At 34.3% G+C, this 21,680-nt stretch overlaps 5 protein-coding genes and 1 non-coding gene across 8 annotated transcripts; 2 read left to right on the top strand and 4 right to left on the bottom strand.

Moving 5' to 3' along the window:
- Positions 1-1,934: 1,934 nt before the first annotated feature.
- LOC111793785 lies at positions 1,935-5,784 on the top strand. Its single transcript, XM_023675828.1, has 7 exons — positions 1,935-2,056; positions 2,286-2,373; positions 2,468-2,520; positions 3,409-3,702; positions 3,931-4,036; positions 4,732-4,840; positions 5,443-5,784. The coding sequence occupies exons 1-7, from the start codon at positions 2,036-2,038 to the stop codon at positions 5,519-5,521; spliced, it is 750 nt and encodes a 249-aa protein (XP_023531596.1). The 5' UTR covers positions 1,935-2,035; the 3' UTR covers positions 5,522-5,784.
- Positions 5,785-6,868: 1,084 nt separating this feature from the next.
- On the top strand, positions 6,869-10,496 carry LOC111793768 (BTB/POZ domain-containing protein DOT3-like). Its single transcript, XM_023675806.1, has 6 exons — positions 6,869-7,313; positions 7,432-7,501; positions 7,673-8,565; positions 8,676-8,934; positions 9,050-9,178; positions 9,947-10,496. The coding sequence occupies exons 1-6, from the start codon at positions 7,174-7,176 to the stop codon at positions 10,307-10,309; spliced, it is 1,854 nt and encodes a 617-aa protein (XP_023531574.1). The 5' UTR covers positions 6,869-7,173; the 3' UTR covers positions 10,310-10,496.
- Positions 10,497-10,709: 213 nt separating this feature from the next.
- Positions 10,710-11,525, bottom strand: LOC111793793. The gene has a single exon (XM_023675841.1). The coding sequence runs from the start codon at positions 11,435-11,437 to the stop codon at positions 10,916-10,918; it is 522 nt and encodes a 173-aa protein (XP_023531609.1). The 5' UTR covers positions 11,438-11,525; the 3' UTR covers positions 10,710-10,915.
- A 674-nt stretch (positions 11,526-12,199) lies between these two features.
- LOC111793755 (chaperone protein dnaJ A6, chloroplastic-like) lies at positions 12,200-16,397 on the bottom strand. Of its 2 annotated transcripts, none has more exons than XM_023675795.1 (8): positions 16,193-16,397; positions 15,201-15,363; positions 14,682-14,814; positions 14,499-14,556; positions 13,801-13,843; positions 13,569-13,617; positions 13,396-13,476; positions 12,200-13,309 (listed from the first exon to the last, which is right to left on the bottom strand). In XM_023675795.1, the coding sequence occupies exons 2-8, from the start codon at positions 15,311-15,313 to the stop codon at positions 12,458-12,460; spliced, it is 1,329 nt and encodes a 442-aa protein (XP_023531563.1). In that variant the 5' UTR covers positions 15,314-15,363; positions 16,193-16,397; the 3' UTR covers positions 12,200-12,457. The 2 variants fall into 2 exon arrangements, with proteins under 2 accessions (XP_023531563.1, XP_023531555.1); XM_023675787.1 differs by having other exon boundaries at positions 14,682-14,826; positions 16,193-16,396.
- Positions 16,398-17,146: 749 nt separating this feature from the next.
- LOC111793738 (dolichol-phosphate mannose synthase subunit 3-like) lies at positions 17,147-19,441 on the bottom strand. Of its 2 annotated transcripts, XM_023675776.1 has the most exons (5): positions 19,193-19,441; positions 18,832-19,002; positions 17,943-18,075; positions 17,737-17,844; positions 17,147-17,517 (listed from the first exon to the last, which is right to left on the bottom strand). In XM_023675776.1, exons 3-5 carry the CDS (start codon positions 18,042-18,044, stop codon positions 17,458-17,460), a joined length of 270 nt encoding a protein of 89 aa, XP_023531544.1. In that variant the 5' UTR covers positions 18,045-18,075; positions 18,832-19,002; positions 19,193-19,441; the 3' UTR covers positions 17,147-17,457. The 2 variants fall into 2 exon arrangements, with proteins under 2 accessions (XP_023531544.1, XP_023531536.1); XM_023675768.1 differs by lacking the exon at positions 18,832-19,002 and having other exon boundaries at positions 19,193-19,437.
- Positions 19,442-20,541: 1,100 nt separating this feature from the next.
- Positions 20,542-20,636, bottom strand: TRNAY-GUA. Its single transcript has 2 exons — positions 20,600-20,636; positions 20,542-20,577 (listed from the first exon to the last, which is right to left on the bottom strand). It is a non-coding gene; the product is annotated as a tRNA-Tyr (tRNA).
- Between the last annotated feature and the right edge of the window lie 1,044 nt (positions 20,637-21,680).

The following is a 21,680-nucleotide window of genomic DNA, read 5'->3' as shown; positions in this document are numbered from 1 at the left end:
TACATAAATGAAGAAAACTGAATGCAAATGGCAATTGTCTGCAGCAGCAGCTGTGTGCACTGCCTTTTTTCCGTACAATTGTCTGCCGCCTTACTTTCTTGATTATCAAAACTCAGAGATTCCGGGCAACCACCAATGTATGTACTTGCCTATGAAATGTTTAATGAAAAAGATGAACTCTTTGCTATGATTTTATATAAATTATAGAGGTTAGCTATGAGATTGATGTGAACGCTTATGAAAAGATGTATGCTAGCTTTTGTTAAAGATCTGTAGAAAAAAATAATGATACATGCATATGAAGAAAATGAAGTTGTGAAAACTAGGCGATAGATCTTGTAGGTAGTCTCGTCCCCTTTTTATATTGAGAAACACGCGGAACTAACCAAGTTGTATTCATATTATCTATTTAATTTAAAGCTAAAAATATACAAAATCATAAGTAAAAACTTCAATTTAAAATTTAAACTCGATAAATTTATCAGATTAATTAAGATTTTTTAAAAAAATTAAATTTATAATATAAGTTAACCACTTTTGTTAAAAATAAAAATAATAAAAAATTGAATAATTTGAGTAAATGATCTGAATAAATCAAATTATAATTTGGGGTAAACCTCACCAAACCCTTCCTCGTGGCTGGAAATAAAATTGTCGGTCTAAAAAAGAATAATAATAATAAAATCGGGTGCCCGTGAGGTTAGGTTCGGAGAAAGGTTAGGTTTGGAGAAATAAAATCCGGTGCCCGTGAGGTTAGGTTCGGAGAAAGGTTAGGTTTGGAGAGAGGTTGGCTAGGTTAGGTTAGGAGACGCCTGAAACAGTTTGGCAACCCGTGAGCGTTGATTTGTTTGTTTAAAAAAGAGAGGTGAAATCCCAAAAATGCCCCCTTCTACTTTATTCCCTATTTCCATCTCACGTGAAAACTTGTCTCCCGATCTCTCCCTGTGTACCCACGCCCTTTCTTTTCCAATTTTTCTATTATAATTTTAGTCTTCTCATTTTTCTCATTAATTATGGTTTTATTTAAATTTTGTTTTTTTAATAAGTCAAAAACTAAATTATTGGTTTTAATAGCCCATTTATTTGTATTCTTTTCAAGAAAAAAACAAAATATAATTTCTTAATTGACTCAATTCTTTATTAAGAAAATTTAATTTAATTTCAATTAATAACATAATTTTTTATCTCAACTTTTTTTATTAATAAAATTTTATATCATTTCAAATAATTTGTAATTTTTGGTATTACAGTATTTGACTCTTTCATTTATTGTGCATTTAATAAGTCAAAAGCATGAAGTAATAACTTTTATCTATTTTTTTTTAAATTAAAAAATAAAAAACAAAAGACAATTTATTTGACTTTTGGAAATCTTTGAAATAGAAAACCAAGAAAATCCGAATTCTGTATACATTTTTTTTTTAATTTTCGTGAGAATAAAAAAAAAATGCAAAAAATAGAGTTTTTTTTTTCTTTTTTAATTACAATTCGAAGACAAATTTAAACAAGAAACATTCTCATATTTTTCAAACCCAATAATAATAAATTTGAAAAAAAAAAATAAAAACAACCTGGAAATCTAAAAACAATTTAGTATTGATTTATTCGTTTTTAATACCATAATAATCAGACAACCCAACCATTTTGTAGCTTTCTTTGTAAAAAAAAAAACATTAATTATTATTTAATAATTAGCACACAGTTTAAAAGAAATGTTATAAGCAAAACGGCACCGTTTGGTTAAAATAATGCTGAAAGGGCATTTTGGTCAAATAGATAAAAGCATGGGCCGTCGTGGTTGTCGCCGTCGCCAGCAGTGGCTGTCTTGCCAAATCCGCCAATCAGAATGAAAAGAAAAATTTATTANAAAAAAAAAAAAAAAAAAAAAAAAAAAAAAAAAAAGGCGCTCCGACTCCCGATTCCGATGTAACGTCTATATATCTATAGCCCTTCTCTCTCTGGTTCATTTGAGTTTTCAATGGCTTTTTAATTGGCCGAGGCCACAGCGGGGGACTCAATCTCTACCTTCGCAGCAATGGCTGTTAATCACTGTCAGGTAATTGGTATTTCCCGTGGATTTTAGTCGCAAGTTCCAATTAGCACTATAGTTTACGGCTCGTTAATTTGGTTTCTCCGATCGTATTTCACTCATTTCTTTTGTTTGATTCGAAATGAGAATCTGGAGATTCGTTTTCGTTTAAGCCTTGTAAGTCTGTAATCTATGTATGCATTTTGATTTAGCAACCGCTTTTGATAATGCATTTACCTTTTGCGTCTCTTTCCAGGCTGCAACTCTATCAAATGGAGTTCACGTTCAAGAAAAACTTGCGAAAGTTCCTAGATTCGACGAGGTGGAGCGCCATAGTTCTTTAGGTATTTTTATTAAATACATTTTGTTTGTTCAGTAACCGGTAGTTTTAGACTTCCAGTTGCATGTTACTGATAAATAATTGTTATCGCCGTTCAGAAATTTTGCCAAGTCTCTTTGAGAAGGCTTCGTTCCCCTCTCAAGATTCTTTGGTAAGTTTGATTTTTTTGGTTCATTGATTTTCCACTATATTTTGGTCTTCTTTCTCTCTATTAGTGGTAATGACTTGATGGAGCTCAATTTTTTCTTCTTTTGGACATGGGGCTGAGACCATTGCTATATGCAGAAGAATACAATTAGGCAGATGTATTTATTTAAGAATTTTATGATAGTAGCCGATATGATTTTTTTTTTTTATCTCAACGAAACTAGGAAATAATACATTTCGATTTTTAGCTAATCGATTATTAGTCAATTATACATCAAATCACTGACTAGCTAACTTTAATTTCATGTAATTATTATCTTAATTTTACCATGTTGGTTACCTTTCATTTTCTAAAGCAATGTTGGTTACTTTTATAATAGTTAATTATGGTCGAAATTTTTCTTAGTTTTTTTTTTCTTAAAAAGAACTATCATTCTGTAAAAAGCAAAAAGAAATCAACCCACCCACAAAATTCCCTTACAACTAACAGGCAATCCTCCTACTTTTGTTGTATTCCTTTGCCCATAACCATTAGTACCAATCAGATTATTCTCCTATAGTTGGCTTCGCCCCGTATTTATCCGTGTAGTCTATTTCCATTGAATTTGTTTGTATTACAACTAATAAATATAAAGGTTTTTTTTTCAATTTTTTTATTATAATAAAAAGAACTGTTTTGTAACAAATCATATTTATTTGTTGTGTCGTTCTCTTTTTCCTATTTGGCATTTGAAATAATTCTCGACTCTGTAACTTTTTGCCTTTTTGTTTCTTTTTTTCTTATTGGGAAGAAATTTACTGCAGTTGAAGATTCACACTGTACTAATTTTTATTTTTTAACAGTTCTGTATATATCTTGAGAATTTCTTTTAAATAATCTTCACTTGTTCAGGCCCGTGATTCCTCTGGCTTTTTAAGTACCGAGGAACTCGACAACAGTCCAGATTGTGATCCACATTTAGCTTTTCTCAGCTTCCTGGAAGTTACCCATCCAACAAATAGTAAGATGTCATTGGCAACTTCAGATGCCAGCTTGACTTGCCAGAACGTTATTGACATACATGTGAATGGTGGAGATGCTTATTCCTCGTGCATAGTAAATATTGATATTGACAAGGACAAGCTCAAAACACCTAAATCTTGTGAAGGAACTTTTGGAAGTTTGAAAACTGAAAATACATTATTGGTAAGTGAACTCATTTATTTACACATGTTGTAGAGTTGGGGTCTCCTTAAAAACAAAAAAGAACTAAAAGTAAGACCAAATATGGATTCATGATCCTAAAATAAATTAATAATAGTGTGGGCAGAAATCAGCTTAATATTCCCACACGTGTATGAGTTAATAGTTACACACGGAAATGGTTTTTCTTGTGATCTTCTGTATTGTGACGTACTATTTCATCTCTTACAGCGAATAGAGAAGGTATTGCAGAGACAGTCCAGCCTTAAAATGGGTGTGAAACTTGTGCATTATTTGTTAGACCATGGACTAATGTTACTGAAGTTCTCGTCCAAAGGTATGATTATCTATCCTTCACCAGGGTAAAAACTTTCTTTGTTTTCTTTGTAAAAATTATCTTGGTGGTTGGGGCTAGTTTCTGTACATCATGACTTATCCCAATTGTCTAAGAGACAAGTGCCTAACTCGGGAACACCTAGGTTCAAGAACCTTATAAGACATTTAATATTTTGACAGGTTGGACCATTGCTTGAGGTCTTAACCTCAAGGATATTCAGGATTTATACTTTCTTCTTTTGTGGTACCTATGCCTATCCATTGAACAATAGATGACATGTCTCTTCTGACTTTGATTTTATCCCCTTGCTTTGTGAGTCCAAACACTTGATTGTTTGCAAGAGTTGTCTACTTCCATAAATTTAATTGTAATCACGATCTTTATTTTCCCCATTAGAGATCTGTCCCATGAAACTAACTACCATAAGAAGCTTGCCTGAATATGTCATGTAAACAATAATATGACTTAGAGGAGATGAGTTCAAGCCACCTTAGTTACCTACTTAAAATTTATTACTTATGAACTATTTTGGCAACCAAATGTAGTATGCTCAGATGATTGTTCAATATATTAAAATTGAAAAAGGAGACCGAAATTGCACCAGTGCAAGAGCAGCAAGAGCTGGCAAACTTGATGATGTCTTGAATGTTTACCACTAAATTTTGAACTTTTATTTCTTGTGTTTGATTTAACAGAAAAATCAGGGACCGAGAGGGTTCATGATACGCCAAACAACAGGTGGAGAAAATATAAACGTGCCGCTTCATTTGATTCAAGAAAGATAGTTATTCTCTTCTCAGTATTGTAAGTACCCAAGTCTCAAATATTTTTAATTTAAACCCCGTCCCAATACTGAGTATAATTTTGGGCCTTTTAAGGAGATGCACACCATTACGAAAGAATACAGTTCATCTTTGGAAATTTCAGAACATATGTGGCTTTTACCGTAGTGCTATTTGCTATAGATCCTTTGCATTTTATGATTTGAACATTACCTTTCAATAACTTCGTCAAATAATTTTCGCTTCCTATTACACATCCCATCTGTTAACTCTACTGACCCTTTGAAGAAAGTGCCTTTAAATATTTAAGAGTACTTTTAAATATTCTTAAATCTCTTGATAAGTTCTGTAAATTGTTTTTTAGCACTTTAGAATATTTTCCTTTTTTTTTTCTTTTCTTCTTTTTCTTTTTCTTTATCTTTTTTCCAGAAAATAATGATTTTTTTAATATCGACTTTCATCCAGGCAGAACGACAGGATCCAGTTTTAGCAGTGCCAAAACCGTTTCATACATAGGATATTAATGCCGCTCTATTTTTTAAATAAATAAACCCAAAAGTAACACTAGCAATATTGATTCTTTAATATCAGATTTGTTTTAATTCCCTTTTTGTTTAATTACAGATCAAGCTTGGGAACCTTGATATTGATATATTTGACTCTGAGAGTAAGGCAGCAGAGTGATGGATCTGTCGCTATGTAACAGTTTTTGGTCTCTTGTTTTGTATCGCTCTTCTCCTTTGCCTTTCTAGTCTCTTAAAATAGTTTGTTTTAATGTTTATCTCCTCATAGAACACACTTTTAGGCATGCGACTGTTATTATTTGTACATAAATGTATTCCAATTTAGGGTTGCCTTAGGAAATGATCAATAGTGAATGTGTTGTGGCATTGGGATGATAGGAATGTTGGTAAAAGTACTGATGTGAATGAAAAATTATGAAAATTCAGAAATTTGTTGGCAAGTATTTTTATTCTTATAAGATATAGATATAGATATTAATGGTGCATGCCGTCAAGTATTGTTATTGTTTTAGTATTGAAATTACATAATATCAGGTATGTTTCAACCAGAACTTCAATTAAATTGAAACCAAGTGAACCAAAAAGATGTAGTTTGATCTTTCTTTTCAATTATTACCGTATCTGAAGGTGTTTCATAGGGATGTCTACTACCAAATTCTCACGTTTTTACTAAAATATGAGCATTTATACATTNTTTTTTTTTTTTTTTTTTTTTTTTTTTTTTTTTTTTTTTTTTTGAGACCTTATTAGAATGCAGTTAGAAGTGGCATTCCAGTGGACACCTGTTTTTCTTAATGAATTAAATTACAAATTACAAATTTAAATAAATATTTGATCTTTTATTTTAGGTATTTAAAAATAAGGTCAATAAATATTACTTCCATTTATGAGTTTTCTTGTTTTGTTTACTTTTAATATGTATTAAGAGGTCAAGTTATTTTTGTATTTTGAAAGTTGACTAAGAAATATGTTTNAAACTCATAGAGAATTTAAGAGAAAATAAGTACCATTTTCTAAATAAAAAAAAATAGTCAGACTTACCTTTCAAAAATTGGCTTGAATTTTAAAATATATTTACATATATAACATTCGCAATATTTATAGGCTTAACTTTCAAATACAAAAGAAAAATTAAAATAATAATAATAATAAACTAAATGGTTATAAAAAATAAATATATTTTTTTAATATGAAAACAATTTAGAGAAAAAAAAAATTGATTTTAAGAATATGAATCATGCTAGAAAAGTTGACTACAACACAAGCAATAGAGACTAATTTCACAATTTATTAAAATAGGAGAACTAAATCTGTACATTTTGAAAAGGGCTAAAATAGAACAAGTTAGGATCAAAATTGTTTAAGAAAAAAATACATTTGTCAGTGTTGAGACAAAACAAAACGAATGAAAAAGAAAGACTGTCAGAGACATGGTGGTGGTAGTAGCTGCCCAGACAAGAAGGCGGCATTTGGCTTACAATAATAATGTACATCGGACATCATACATCCATTGGTTGAGTCATTGTAGACGTAGATGAAATAAGTATGGTCAAATCATTACCAACATTCCTCATCTCCCTCATAATATCAATCTCCCACCACAGTCCCTGATAATGATACAATAAATGATTGAGCATTTCCATGGACCCTCTTTAACGAACGCTCCCACCGCAGCCACATACTTGCTTCTCTTGCATTTATTTTCCCTTTTGAGCTGACCCCAGTTTCAAATCACACATGAAATCCATCAGAGCAAGAGAGAAACAGAGATCAAAACAGGAGATACAGCTAGTCAGGGAGATACAGCTAGTCAGAGAGACAAAAAGCAACCATGAACTTGAAGCCTCTTACTGGAATACAAAATCCCGAGACTAATTTGGACGGAGCCGAGCAGGTTCACGATCAGAGGATAGTGATTCCAGACCAATTCATCACCGGAGAAGATTGCATCAACAGGAAAGATCAAGCATGGTAGAACCTTGAGTTCATTTTAGAATCTTGATTCATGGAATGGAATAGGGCCTTCTCTCTGAATACCGTCCATTTAGTGTTTTGAATACAATCTTTTCTCTGGTTTCCCCCTTTGCAGGTTTATTACCACTCAGTTCCCAACAGATTTGATAGTTCAAGTTCAAGACATCACCTTCAATGTTCACAAGGTAATTAACTATATGCAAGTAAGCTCAAACTACAATGAAATGCAGCAAAACTAGCAGACGTTCTTTTCTATTTCTCAAATTGCTTCCTCGCCTAAAACTAAAATGTATTAGCTCATTCTAATTTCTAGTTGCTCAATAATAAATGAAGATGAAAGAGCTTTCTTGAAACAGTACACATTGATTTCGAAATGTGGCTACATAGGCCGAATGGAACTTCAATCCTCAACCTCCACTCAGGGTTACGACCTAAAGCTTGAAAACTTCCCAGGTGGATCAGAAACATTTGAAATGGTTATCAAATACTGTTATGGTTTCCCAGTAGACCTGAACTCGAGCAATGTAGCCCCATTAAGATGTGCATCAGAGTTTTTGGAGATGACAGAAGAATTTGAAGATGAAAATCTAATCTACAAGACGGAGTCCTTCCTCACATTTGTAGTCCTTCCATCATGGAAAGAATCACTAACTGTTCTCAAAACTTGTCAGAGTCTCTCTCCATGGGCTGAGAATCTTCAAATTGTGAGACGGTGCTGTGACTCAATAGCCCGGAAACTCTGTAGAGAGAACATAACAGGAGATTCAGACTGTGAAGATGGGTGGTGGTTAAATGATTTAACAACACTTCGGATAGACTACTTCACAAGAATTATAACTGCAGTAAGGGCCAAGGGTGTAAAGCCAGAGATTATAGGTCAAAGCATTGAGCACTATGCAAGGAAGTGGGTGCCAGGCATTGGAATGGAACCAGGACTAGGAAAATATACACAGGACAAAAATGTCCTGCAAGTAAGTATTGTGAGTGGTAGGAAAGATGAACTCGGAATCGGATACAACGAGGAACATAAAGCTATTATTGAAAGCTTACTAAGCATACTACCTCCTCAAAGAGAAGCAGTTTCGTGCAAGTTCTTATTGCAGATGCTAAAGATGGCAAGGGTGTGTTGTGCATCAGCAGCTTTGATTTCGGAACTAGAGAAAAGAATAGGAATGGTGTTGGAGGATGCCAATGTGATTGATATTCTAATTCCTAACCAAACAAATAATGAACATGGAAACTTGCCAAAGTAAGTATTGTTGTTAGCAGCTCAGCACATACCAATTAGAAGTCTCCAAGGCTAATCAAATTCACTAACTGTTATGTTCTTTGTTTTTTCATCCATGAATTGCTCCTCAGTACACAAGAAGAACGCACTATGCATGACATAGAAGTAGTGCAAAGGCTCCTAGAATATTACTCACTGTTTGAACAGCAACAGCAGCAACATAGAAATGGGAACTCTAATGTGTGTAAACTCATAGACAATTACTTAGCTGAACTTGCGAGAGATCCAAACTTCTCCATCACCAAGTTTCAAACATTAGCCAAATCATTGTCAGAAAATGCAAGGCGTTGTCATGATGGATTATACAGAGCCATTGACACCTACCTCAAGGTTGCATATTGATTATCGTGTTCTTAGTCATTTTGTCATTTGAAGCAATTTATATCAGCTTGGAAGGATAGAAGAAATTTCACTTTAGAGACTTACAGACTATTCTCCTCTGCAGACCCGTCCTTTATTATCTGAGCATGATCGGAGAAGGCTATGCAAAATCATGAATTGTGAGAAACTTTCGCTTGATGCGGGTGTGCATGCTGCACAAAATGATCGACTGCCTCTAAGAACTATAGTTCAGGTGACACTATATAAGCCCTATAAATTAGTACAATCTAGTTAAAATCCCAGCAACAAATCTACATTATAGAATTTAATTAAAAGAGAAAAGAAAGATAAGAAAGTGTGAAGTTATAATCGCATAACATATACATATGGCTGAAGAATTAGTTGCTACTTGAACTTGAACTCAAACCTTCAACAGATTCAAAAACCAGAACATGAAGGTTGCCCATAGGATCTCGAATGGTAGACAAAAAGAAATATAGCTTATAAGAACCAACTGCCCTTATTTCTTGACAAAGACAAAAGCTTTGTCAGAAATACAACATACTGCATACCAGATCTTCAAACAAGGTTTAATTTATGATCATCAACAAAAACCATCTTCACTGAGCCCCATTCCCAACTCCTCATACATTATTATTAATGATCCTCCATGCATTCTCTCTTTCATAACACTACTAGAAATACCTATTTATGTTCCATTGTAATACTAATACAATTGGCAGTCAGAACCCGAAAATTAGAGAGATATAAGAAGACTACAATATCAGATTTCTATATCTTTTCGTTTATATATATTCAATGGCGGCAGTAGTCAATAGGCCAGCGTCAAAGACCAAATTTATACAATAAACAACAATCAGCGACACAGTAAAACAAACAGAATAGGTCCATCTCAGTCAATAATTGGAGTCTCAGCTCTAAGAAATACGGACATACAAGTAGCTAGTCAATAATTTAGAGTTCTAAGTGGTACTCACAATACTTCTGAGTGAATATGCAGGTTCTGTTTTCAGAGCAAGTGAAGATGAGGTCAGCAATGCAAGAGAAGGAGAAAGCACCTAGTAGTGATAATTCAGTTGAGGATGGAAACCCTTTATCAACAGACAGAGAGATTAAAAACCTCAAGGAAGAACTTCAGAGCGTGAAGACACAGATGGCAGGGTTGCAACGTGACTACTCGGAGCTGCAACAAGAGTATGAAAAACTAAGCAACAAGCAGAAAAATGTAGCAGGTTGGGTATTTGGTTGGAAGAAGATAAAGAATTCTTTCCAAACAAGAGTTGATGGAGATGAACCTGCCCAGCGTAGATCCAGCAGGCTTAGTTCTCGAGTGAGCTTAAGAGATAGATTATCAATGACCTGAAGCCTTGGAATAAGAGAATCCTCTAAAAGCTAAATAATTCAAAGAAGTTGCTATTCCACGTTTTTAATATTGTTCACCATGCAGAATGCAGACAATGTATCCTTTCTTTATTTTTTTCTTTTTCATGAGAATATCTTTCACCAAGAACAAGAAAAATGATAGAAATCGGATTCGTTATCTTGAAAAATTATAAGGTAGACAGATAACAATAGCCACTAGTACCCTCTGCAGCGGAGAACGAAAATTTATCAGAAAAATTACTACTACGCATTCAGCTTTTCATACAGCATGTGGTGGAATGTGTAAACTCATTATAACCACAACATTGCTCAAATATTTGATGAAGAACCCAGAACGCATTCTGGAATTATGCAAGTAGAATCTACATAATACGTGGGAATAGTACAAACACAACTCTAACTTCTTTATTGATTTAAGCGACAATACAGAACGTCCTCCAGCAATACGTCCCATAAGAGAGCCAACAAGAATTCATTTCATAATTAGAAAATCAAACACTTATCATTAGGCTCCATTTCGTTTAGAAGAAACAAAAAATCCAGAACAAATTCCAATTACGAAGTAATTGGTATACATTTCTTCAAACTACCTACCGGACCTCATGCTACTCCAAGGGAACTTAGTTGATGGTTCAACAGCTTCAGCGCCGCCAATTCGTCGGCGGCCTCTATCAGCAAAACCCTTGTAAGTTTTGAGTCCCACTGCTTCCTTTTCATGCAGCCAATGCCGCTTGGCCTCTCCCTCTTCAACAATGCTGGACTTGGACTGTTTATTCATATTCCTCTTGTCCTCCTCTATAATCCGGATGGGGTAGACGTCCGGAGAAATTGACAAGGGATTCCTGAGAGTAACATAGGCCTTCTTGTAATCAGGCTTTGCAATCAAAAGCCCTCCGCGCTTCTTCTTCTTACCATCCATGTTGAGAGTTCGAACTTTATCGACCTCAAAGCCGTAGAGGCTCTCGAGAACGCGCTTGATTTCGATTTTGGAAGCAGAGGGAATGGTTTTGAGAGCAATTTCAGTGATGTTGGTGAAGGAAGTTGGCATAAGAAGCTTGATTGGAAGATTTGCGAAGTGAACAACTCTTCTTCCGAGTCTGCTTCCCATGTTCTTGGCTTTCTTAGCTTATTCAGTTCTCAAGAGGAAGAATCGAAACCGAACCCTCCAAAGTGCGAACCTCCGGGAAATGGAAACGAAAGCTTTGTGCTTCGTCCGGTAAAGAACCGGGCTGGAGCCCCGATCACTGAAGCCCATTAAAGCCCATTACATTTCTCTGTGTATATTTATTGGAGAGATAAAAAAGAAAAAGGAAAAAGTTCGAATTTAATTATTTTAGGTTTAATCCCTAAAATTTTAAAATATATATACATTTTTTTTGGATTTCTATTGTTATTTTTAAAAATTATTTAATGGATGGATAGTGTGGTTGGAATATATGTAAATATATTGATGTAAGTGTATATTAAATTGAAGCCTAGTAAATTTTATTGAGTGAGTGAATTTTAAATATTAAAATATTAATTTTTTAAAAGTACGAACGTTAAACTGTAATTATAACCCCTATTTTAATAATAGGGGAGTAGAAGGTAAATATTTTCCACAAAATTATAAATTTAGGGATATGTCTTTGATAAGCGAATTAAGATAAAAATATGGGTAAAAATTTATACTAAAATATAATAGAATAACATCCGAGAGAGTTTATAATATTTATTGAACTTCAAGCAAAATTTAAAAAAAGAATACAATAATGATAAATTTCATTAAAAATTTTGATATGCAATTTTATTTCTCACTCTACGCAATTCACCTCAATGATCAACCATGTTAAGTTTTTCATTCTATTATAATATGGAATACATCGTGAAATTGACAGAATGAGAAAAAGAAGTCAAATATAAATCAATCAATAAACCATAACATGTCCGTATTCAAACATTCATGATCAAAGAGTTATCTTTGATTTACATTTCGTTCCTATGATTGACGATATTGTTGAAAAAATTGAAGTAACATTGAATGACCTACTACACTACAACGTAAGACGTATGAATCGTTGGAATCAGCGAAAGGAGCAGGAAGAAAATGAAGGGGCAAGTAATTCCTGACCTGGCTTTGGAGTGGAAGCTATCTTCGGCTGCTTACAGCTTTGCCTTTGCTCAAATCTGAGAGTTCCTCGATCAACTTCCGCTCCTCGCTGCTCAACTTCTTCGGGATTTCAACCTGCACGCGAACTAATTGATCTCCCCTCATATTCCTCTTATTTAGGAGAGGAACTCCTTTCTTCGACATCACAAGTGTTGTATTTGGCTGTGTCCCAGCAGGGATTTTCAAATCAACCATGCCATCTACTGTTGGAACCTTAATGGTAGTGCCCAATATGGCATCTATGTACGACACTTTGCAACTGTACAAGATATTCGTATCCTCACGTTTAAGCACGGGGTCAGGTGCAACTTCAATAATAACGAAGAGATCCCCTGGAGATCCACCTCGCCTTCCTGCATTCCCTTCATTTCTAACTCTTAGACGGCTACCAGCATCAACACCTGCTGGAACTTTTAAACTTATCCGCTTTGTTCTCCGTACTCGCCCATCCCCAGAACATGTGTTGCAAGGTGTGGATATTTCCCCAGCACCACCACATGAAGAGCAAGTCATTACCTGCTGGAAGACTCCTAGAGGAGTCCTTGCAGACGAGATGACCTGCCCTTGACCACCACATGTGCTACATTTAGTTGGTGTTGTTCCAGGTTTAGCGCCAGATCCTTCACAAGTTCCGCAGCTCTCCAGTCTGCTAATCTCAATCTCCTTTTCGACACCAAAAACAGCTTCCTTGAAGTCCAACACGAGATTGTAATACTCATCTTGTCCATCAACTGCACTACTCCTCGAACCTCTGCCTCCCATGCCCATACCACCCATACCACCCATGCCCTCGAATAAAGACTCAAAGAGATCAAAAGGATTACTGAAATCCTGAAGAAGCGTAGACAAACACAGGACTCAGGGCGAAGGAAATTTCATAAACATATTTTTCATATTACCATTAGAGAATTACTTACCCCCATGCCCATACCAGAACCTTTAAGGCCAGCCTCTCCATATCTATCATAGAGTGAGCGTTTTTCATCATCGGACAAAACCTGGAACAAGTAAATTGCTGGTATATTAGTTATCATAGGTCATAATTCTAAATTTTTAAATGTAAACACAAACATGAGCTACAGACTCTTACTTCATAAGCATTACTAATTTCCTTGAATTTTTGTTCAGCCCCAGCCTCTCTGATAGAGCAGGAAAGAACTAGTTATAAATACATATTATACAAATACACTGAACCACTGCTGAATAAGAAAATATAGAATAACTAAAAACTAAGATCGGACTAACAAGATTAAAGTGGATCGTGTCATGTCTGTTATAATCAGTACTGTTGCATAGTCATCCATAAAAATCAGTTGACTTACTTGTTCACATCCGGATGGTAACTCCTAGCAAGCTTCCGATAAGCTGAAGAACACAAAACCATGCCAATTGCGATAAGAAAATATATAAAGGATGAGAAAATCTAGGAGCATTACTTAAGTAAATGCAATAAGTAACAAATCAAAATATACTTTTAGAAAAAGTCAGCTTCAGACTCACGTCTTGAATGCCTTGGTCCTCCAAGAACATAATCGCCTATCATTTGCTTCTACTGGGCTTAAACACCAATATAGCACCTTCCACGGTTTGAATACATTAACTATTCCTTTTAATAGGTGGCATTCGTTCTTCCTAAAAAAAATTAGTTATTATTTGGAAGTACCTTATCCTTTCACCCTAACATAATCTAAGCAAAACTTTTTTTCTCTCATTGTCACAAATACAAATGCATGCGAGGCTTTGTTCAATGAGAGACAATATGTAAGTGTAGATTCCTCAAGTAGAATACAGAATCAGATAGCCATTATCCCTAGGGTAGAACATGATAAAAATTATGATAGGGTGATTATTAAGACCACATCAGTTATTAGTTGGAGTGTGAGGTCAATTTGTTAGCACAAGGGATTGTGAGGGAACTAAGCTTCTCAATCGTTTAGTAATCCTTGGTAGTTGTTTCCTTTAAAGATCAAACATCAAAACCAAAAAAAAATTGTTGAACATCCGAGTAAAAGGTAAATACCACTTTTAATTTCAGATTTACTGGCGTTTTTGGACACCCCAAGGACAGAGTAATAATCCTGCAAATTAATAAAAGAAGGTTATTTTGAAAATAAATGCAGAACAAAGTCTCTCTTTTTATTTACTTCTTTTTTTTTCTTTTTTTTTTTGTTGGGGTGGGGGAGGGAGAAACAATTTTACGCACACTATCTGCTCTAACGACAAGCAACCCGCCCCTCCGTCGATGTGAAGTTTGTGAGGATGATCTTGTGTCAAATAGAACACTCAAGGAACCCCTAGAGAAGAAGCTTGAGCTTACTGCTGCTATGTTGCTGACCCTGCTTGTGACACTAATGTCAAAAAATAAATTAATCTTGTGCATTTTTACTCAAATTATGTGGTTGTTTTTACACCAATTATATTGTTTATTTCCGAAACAGTTTCACAAATCCTAAATCTACAAATATGAATCCAGTTCACTGCTCTACACAGTGTAAGACTTGAGACATCAGAAACCGACTAGACCAGTTAAGCAACTTCATCACATAAGAACTTTTTTTTTTTTTTGGTAGAATCTAACCAAAATGGCTGTCTCATTCCAAATTTACTAGCAATCTGCTAGGAAGAAGAAATAGGCACACTGAGAAACCTCTCAAGTGATTTATAGTATAGCTACAAATGGAAATTGAAAACAAAAAAATGGAGAGAAAGCATGGAAACTTACCCATATTGGATTGGGGATATCTTATTTGTTGAAGGTCTTAGCATGCACTGAGGAGGAATGCCCCATTGAGCAATTGATGTACTTCCACAAGGTACAATGGCCATCGAAACCATGATGAGCAATGTATAAGTTAAATAAAAAGCTACGTACTCTTGATTGGATTCTGCAATTTAACAACGTAAACATGAGTTCTTCCACTTAACAAAGAGATTTCACATAACCCGAACATTTAACCAGCGCAAAAAACAATTTGCTATACCAACAGACATTTCTTACTCATAACAAGTTCCAATAAGATTACAAGATTTAGGGAAAATCTCAAATGGAAAACAACTCTTGAAGCAACTACTATCATACAGTCTCAGATAACACAGAAGTAGTGTACGAAAAAAATAAACTCCAAAACTGGACGCAATCACACATATTTGAAAGTAGTGAAGAAACTTCTCATCTTTAATCCTTAGAAAGCCAATACTCGAGACAAAACTTTCTTTCATTCGCAGCATCACATTGTCTTCCTTTTATATACATTCGTACGCTCATAGAGACATTCATTTCTTTCCCCTCTCCACGAAAAACAATCTTACATCGGTCATGTTAATGCAAGCCAATCCTCCAGATTCCGAGGAACGAAACGAAAAATCATCCATACTGACTTCAAACGAAGAAATTATTCCAACCGAACAAAAATTCAGAGCCGGCCTAGAAACGCTACGCAAAAACGCTAAACTAATATCTCATAAGGTTTTCCCTAGGAAATGAAAACACATGAACAGAGACAATAACAATACCGATAGCATAAAAAGAGCAAAAAACAAAAAACAAAAAACAAAAAACAAATACACGGAAGAAAAAACAGGTTAGAATTGAAGAAAACAAAAGGCTAGGCTACAAGAAGCTAATTCATGAATCAATCGAATAAGGCGTTGTTGGAGAAGTGGTACAGAAAAAAGAAGTTAGGGCATGAGGGTGGAAATTAATGGAGGAAAAACCTGTTCGGTGCAACGCTTCTTCTCCGAATCTACTTGGAATCTGAGTGGTGCGGCTCTCTGAAATGTATAGAGTCAGAGAAAAGTGTCGTGGGGCAGAGGAGGCAGAGAGAGGCCTCTACGGTTGCAGGCGAAGAGGGATGAGGTTAAGACTTCTGCTGGAGTAATAAGAGGAGAATTGTCGACATTTCTTTTTCCTTTCTTTTTTTGTATTTTTTTAACTTCTATTTTCCAGAGCTTTTCCATCCAATTGGTTTAATCAGCTCAGTTACAACTTGGACCGTATATTTTCTGAATGGGAGGCAAATGTGGACCGTTGGATTGAAGTGTCTAACGGCCTGATCAAGCTTGGCTTGGATTCTTTTTGTTTCCCCTTTTGGAATTTATCTTGCAATAAATACAGCTTTTTTTTTCCAGTAAATTTAATTGCGAGGATAATATATATAACTGACAACAATCCACTTTGCTTAGGAATTATATTGAAAAAATGCATTTTTTATAAGCATACGTATCATGACAATTAAAATATATATGAAGTGCTTAAATTAGAAAGAAAAAAAAAAAGTATATTTTATTGAATAAAAATTATAAAAACGTATTTGTCCTTGGTGACTTTTTTTTTTTTTTAATAAAGAAACTTTCAATACAATAAAAACTCCAAAAGCTTGATTTTTACAAGCCAGTAGCTCAAATATAAGACACAAAATACTTTAAAGTAATTTATATTCACAAGTTGTATTTTTTTAATTCAAGTAATTTTAAGTACGTTTTTGCCCATTTTTTTAAAACTAGTGTAATCGGTCAAACTATTAGAAAAACTATATAAATAAAAAATTAAAAAAAAATACAACATGAGAAAAGAGAACACATTTTTTAGATTGAATGTTTTGTCCACCCGTCTTTACTCCATCCAAACGTGTTCTCCTGTAGACCATACAAAAGTGCTAAAGAGGGAGGGAGCTCAAAACAATCAAACTTGAGGTCATTAACATCAATCACAAAGTCATCTAAGTATACATTGTAGTGTAAAGAAATGGAAACATATATAAGAGAGAGTTGCTAGCTCTGTCAAAAACTGAAAGATTATGTTACCAACTGACAAAATTATCAAAGAAACAACCTCGTTCTATACATGAATCCACAATCATTACCTTTCTTAAAGAATCCAATAAAAAAATGCGCTTTGAAATGGGTTTAGTGTTCTTCACCCTGATCAAACAAATAGAGATCTGAACAACAGGAGAGAAGGCAGAGGATGGTGAAGTCTGTCAATTAGAATTTATGTCAATCCCTTTTTGCTTAAGGTGTTCTTTGGCTTCATCAATGTCCTACACAAAAGGAACTCAGGATGAGATGTTTGTACGTATCTTCCAGTCTGATAGATATGGAAATTCGAAGAAAATTCCAGAGAGAGAGAGAGAGAGCCTTCTTATTTACTTCAAAATGCAGGGTGGATTGAACCATTGAGATGGTAATTGGTGCCTTATTCACTAAGTTACTTTAGTATGATATAAAAGTGCGAAGTGAGAATAAGAGGGGGGAAATACCTGTTGTAGCAACAGTCCTTCTCTAGGACAAGTTGGAAATGTCATTAGACCGACTCCAACCATCAATAGACCATAGCATCCCAGGGAGACAATAAAATATATGGGTAGCTGGTGTGATAAGACATGTACAGTAAGCATCCTATTGAGAGTAAAATGATGACAATAAATATGAAGGCTTTGAGAGCATAATGACTGTGTTAACTCACCAGCCATGCATGACCATGTGGTAATATAGATGTTTGCAAGAGGCCAATCCACAACGCTGATATGGCCATCAATAATGTCAAAATCTTGACTATATGCTTCATTGATTGGTGGTGAGAAAAGTAATGCCAAAATCTAAAACTCAAACAAGTAATGAACCAATTACATCTCCCAAAATAGACGTTATTATTAACTAACTGGATCAGACACTGAGCAGCCAACTTTCATACATGCACTCTATATGGCTAAATATGTCTCCACAACTTAAGTTGTGATTCATAAGGCTAAATCATTATAAAACACAATTCAAACAAGAGACACGCAATTAGTCCCTAATATGGTATATAGGAATGTTATGATCAAATGAGCTTATCGGAAGCTTGTAGCCTTCGTTTTTTCNTTTTTTTTTTTTTTTTTTTTTTTTTTTTTTTTTTTTTTTGGAAAAAACAAGTTGGCATAAGTTATATGGCAGTAAAAACATAAAGCAACATAATGTTAGATACTTCATCAAAGAAAAAGACATGCATGGTAGCTCTGGTGTCTTTCAAAATGTCAAAGTGATACTCATATTTAAGCCTCACGCCCTCATCTCCATTGTATAATCGATAGGTTACCACAAAAATGAAGCAATCATGTGGCTTGAACTCAAAGACACTTAAAGACAAAATCAACTAGTACAGAACATATTAAATTTCAAAACAACTTCTACTGCCATCAGAGGGGATTTCATAAAAGATTATTTCACTGCTCAGAGTAATACGTTACATGAACTCAAAGCCCTTGCGCAATTTCCCAACATCATTTGGCAGTTCCGTGAATTATTAACCAAAAAAGAGTAAGCACATTGAGAGTTTTAATGCCTGGTAACACCAAACCACCAATCAACTATACCTTATTTCATGATAATTTTCTTGCTGGTCGACGCATATTTCAAAATAGCTTCCACTGTCATCAGAGGGGATTTTATAAAAGATTATTTCACAGCTCACAGTAACATTTATATGAACTCAAAGCCCTTGCGCAAATTCCCAACATCATTTGACAGTTCGACGAATTGTTAAACTAAAAAGAAACGTAAACCAAATGAGCATTTTAAATGAAAATAACACTCGACGTGCGTGGTAGCATCAAACCACCAATCACCACACCCATTCCTTATTTCATGATTATTTTCTTTATGATCTACACGTATTTCAGTCAAACACGAAAATCAAGTGAAAGAATAAGAGATTAATAAAGGAGGAAAACTTACCCAAAGAACAGATCGAGTGAAGATCGTCGGCCGGCAACCAGTAAGCGACTGGAAGAAGATTAGAGAGCCAGGGGGAGAATAGCGTGAGAAAGGGCAAAATTTAGGGAGAGATGAAAAGGATGCGAAAAATAAAACCCTAGCAATATGGGAAATCGTGAGGACTGGGAGAGGATGAAACCACTGAGCCTGAAACGCAGAAAATTGAGGGTTTTGTCTTAAATCGTTAATTATAAAGCCGGCACTATATTTTTCCCCCGATGACCGAAACTTCAACGGAAATTACATTTTTAATGCCATTGAATTTATTATTATTATTTTAAAATTTTAGAGACGTGAGAATTCAGGCTTGAAACTTTTTTTTTTTTTTTTTTAATGGAAACCGTAACTTTTAGAAATATTTTGCTCTTCAATTTCGGTATATTTTCTTTATTTCTCATTTTTCTAATTTATATTACAATAACTTCATTTAAATTATATAATATATAGCTCAGTTTATTTTCAATTAAAGTTCTTAGTTCAAATTTTAATTTATTTTATTTTTTCAAGAGTGATTATCCAGTATAAGAAAAAGTCTAAAAACAATATAAATTCATTTATTTTGCAAAATATCATACAAGTTAATATAGAGTAAAGTATTAAATTATTAAAGCAACCGACCAGTAACCTAAGGAGGGCTATTTTGAAATCTTTCAACAACTGACCTCTCTACCATCTGAACTGAGGTCAGCTATTGAATTGTACATCAAAGTCGGCTATTGAATTCTACATAATTTTTAATATATTCAAGTCCAACCTGCTGGATTTGAACCAACGACCTATGGATGGCTCCACACCACCATCTAAGCTAAGGTCCGCTATTGAATTATTACTATCAAAATGTTGAAAGTTTATTTACATCATTTTTAATATATGATTACAAATTTTAAAATATATAAAGTATATATATCTCTCTTTAAAAATGCATAAATAATGAAGTTTAACCTGTCGGATTTAAACCAGCGACTTAAGGAAGACTAATTTGGAATCTTCCAACTATAGTCCTCCGCTCTACCATCAGAGCTAAGGTTGGCTATTGAATTGTTATTATCAAAATGTGGAAAGTTTATTTAAGTAATTTTTTAGTACAAATTTTAAAATATATAAAGCATATATGTCTCTCTTAAAAATAACTAAGTCCAACCTGATTCAAACCGGCGACCTAAAGATAGCTATTTTGGAACCGACAATCCTCCGCTCTACCATTTGAGCTAAGGTCGGCTATTGAATTATTATTATCAAAATGTGCAAAGTTTATTTAAGTAATTTGTAAGTATTTAAAGTATATACTCAAAAATATTTAAATAATCAAGTCCGACCTGCCGGATTTGAACCAGCGACCTAAGGATTGGCTATTTTGAAATCTTCCAACTACAGTCCTCCGCTCTACCATCTGAGCTAAGGTCGGCTACTGAATCATTATTATCAAAATGTGCAAAGTTTATTTAAGTAATTTTTAAGTACAAATTTTAAAATATTTAAAACATATATATCTCTCTTAAAAATACATAAATAATCAAGTCCGACCTGCCGGATTTAAACCAGCGACCTAAGGATGACTCTATTTTGGAANTTTTTTTTTTTTTTTTTCTTTTTTTTTTGTGCCTATTTTCGACACCTTTTGTATTTTTCGTGGTTTCGATTACGGAGGATTAGGGTGATTTTAGTAGGTTCATTGTTCCCATGGTAACGTGATTATTATCTTTGGACTCTTCGCCCCGTCGTCTTCTATCTTTTCTCTGTGTGGGAAAACGGGGGACAAACCTGATATTCAAATTATGTGTTGGCAGAAGAGAGGAGGACGACGAACTCTTATATCATTGAGATTGGTTCCGATAACAGAGAGGGGAAGAACAAAGCAGTTGCTCTTGATGAAGTGATTGCTTGGGCAAAAGAAAATCAGTTGGTCCTGTCATTGAGGCCGGTGGGATTTTCGCTTCTGCTAGGAATACTGGTATGATTCTAAGCCCAAGGCTGTGAAATTGAATTTAAGTTTTTGGGGTCGTAGGAAGTAATTATTGTTTCTAAGTTTATTTATTATTTATTATTATTTGTTGGCTGTGAAGATGTGAATTGTAGCTTTAGCTGCTTTAGATGTCACCTCTATTTGTTGGAGCAGGGATTATATCAGCNAACTACAGTCCTCCGCTCTACCATCTGAGCTAAGGTCGGCTATTGAATCACTATTATCAAAATGTGTAAAGTTTATTTAAGTAATTTTTAAGTACGAATTTTAAAATATTTAAAGCATATATATCTCTCTTAAAAATACATAAATAAACAAGTATGATGTGACGAATTCGAATCAGCAACTTAAGGATGGCTATTTTGGAATCTTCCAACTACAGTTCTCCACTCTACCATTTGAACTAAGGTCGGCTATGGAATCGTTACAATCAAAATGTGCAAAGTTTATTTATATAGGAAGACAAATTTAAAAATATTTAAAGCA

Source organism: Cucurbita pepo, chromosome LG01, assembly GCF_002806865.2.
Source record: "Cucurbita pepo subsp. pepo cultivar mu-cu-16 chromosome LG01, ASM280686v2, whole genome shotgun sequence".
NCBI classification, from domain to species: Eukaryota; Viridiplantae; Streptophyta; class Magnoliopsida; order Cucurbitales; family Cucurbitaceae; genus Cucurbita; species Cucurbita pepo.
This window is presented reverse-complemented; position numbering and strand designations above follow the sequence as displayed.

What these genes read in the sequence shown, in the direction of transcription:
- LOC111793738 (XM_023675776.1), bottom strand. Translation starts at nt 18,044, where the DNA reads ATGAAGCATATAGTCAAGATTTTGACATTATTGATGGCCATATCAGCG. An exon ending in CACATGGTCATGCATGGCTG is followed by an intron (nt 17,845 to 17,942) that starts GTGAGTTAACAC and finishes TTATCACACCAG; the next exon opens with CTACCCATATATTTTATTGT. An exon ending in AAGGACTGTTGCTACAACAG is followed by an intron (nt 17,518 to 17,736) that starts GTATTTCCCCCC and finishes CCTTTTGTGTAG; the next exon opens with GACATTGATGAAGCCAAAGA.
- LOC111793755 (XM_023675787.1), bottom strand. Translation starts at nt 15,313, where the DNA reads ATGGTTTCGATGGCCATTGTACCTTGTGGAAGTACATCAATTGCTCAA. An exon ending in TTGTCGTTAGAGCAGATAGT is followed by an intron (nt 14,557 to 14,681) that starts GTGCGTAAAATT and finishes ATTAATTTGCAG; the next exon opens with GATTATTACTCTGTCCTTGG. An exon ending in GTTCTGGTATGGGCATGGGG is followed by an intron (nt 13,310 to 13,395) that starts GTAAGTAATTCT and finishes ACGCTTCTTCAG; the next exon opens with GATTTCAGTAATCCTTTTGA.
- LOC111793785 (XM_023675828.1), top strand. Translation starts at nt 2,036, where the DNA reads ATGGCTGTTAATCACTGTCAG. An exon ending in TCCCCTCTCAAGATTCTTTG is followed by an intron (nt 2,521 to 3,408) that starts GTAAGTTTGATT and finishes TCACTTGTTCAG; the next exon opens with GCCCGTGATTCCTCTGGCTT. An exon ending in ACTGAAGTTCTCGTCCAAAG is followed by an intron (nt 4,037 to 4,731) that starts GTATGATTATCT and finishes TTGATTTAACAG; the next exon opens with AAAAATCAGGGACCGAGAGG.
- LOC111793793 (XM_023675841.1), bottom strand. Translation starts at nt 11,437, where the DNA reads ATGGGAAGCAGACTCGGAAGAAGAGTTGTTCACTTCGCAAATCTTCCA.
- LOC111793768 (XM_023675806.1), top strand. Translation starts at nt 7,174, where the DNA reads ATGAACTTGAAGCCTCTTACTGGAATACAAAATCCCGAGACTAATTTG. An exon ending in AACAGGAAAGATCAAGCATG is followed by an intron (nt 7,314 to 7,431) that starts GTAGAACCTTGA and finishes CCCCCTTTGCAG; the next exon opens with GTTTATTACCACTCAGTTCC. An exon ending in CCATTGACACCTACCTCAAG is followed by an intron (nt 8,935 to 9,049) that starts GTTGCATATTGA and finishes TCTCCTCTGCAG; the next exon opens with ACCCGTCCTTTATTATCTGA.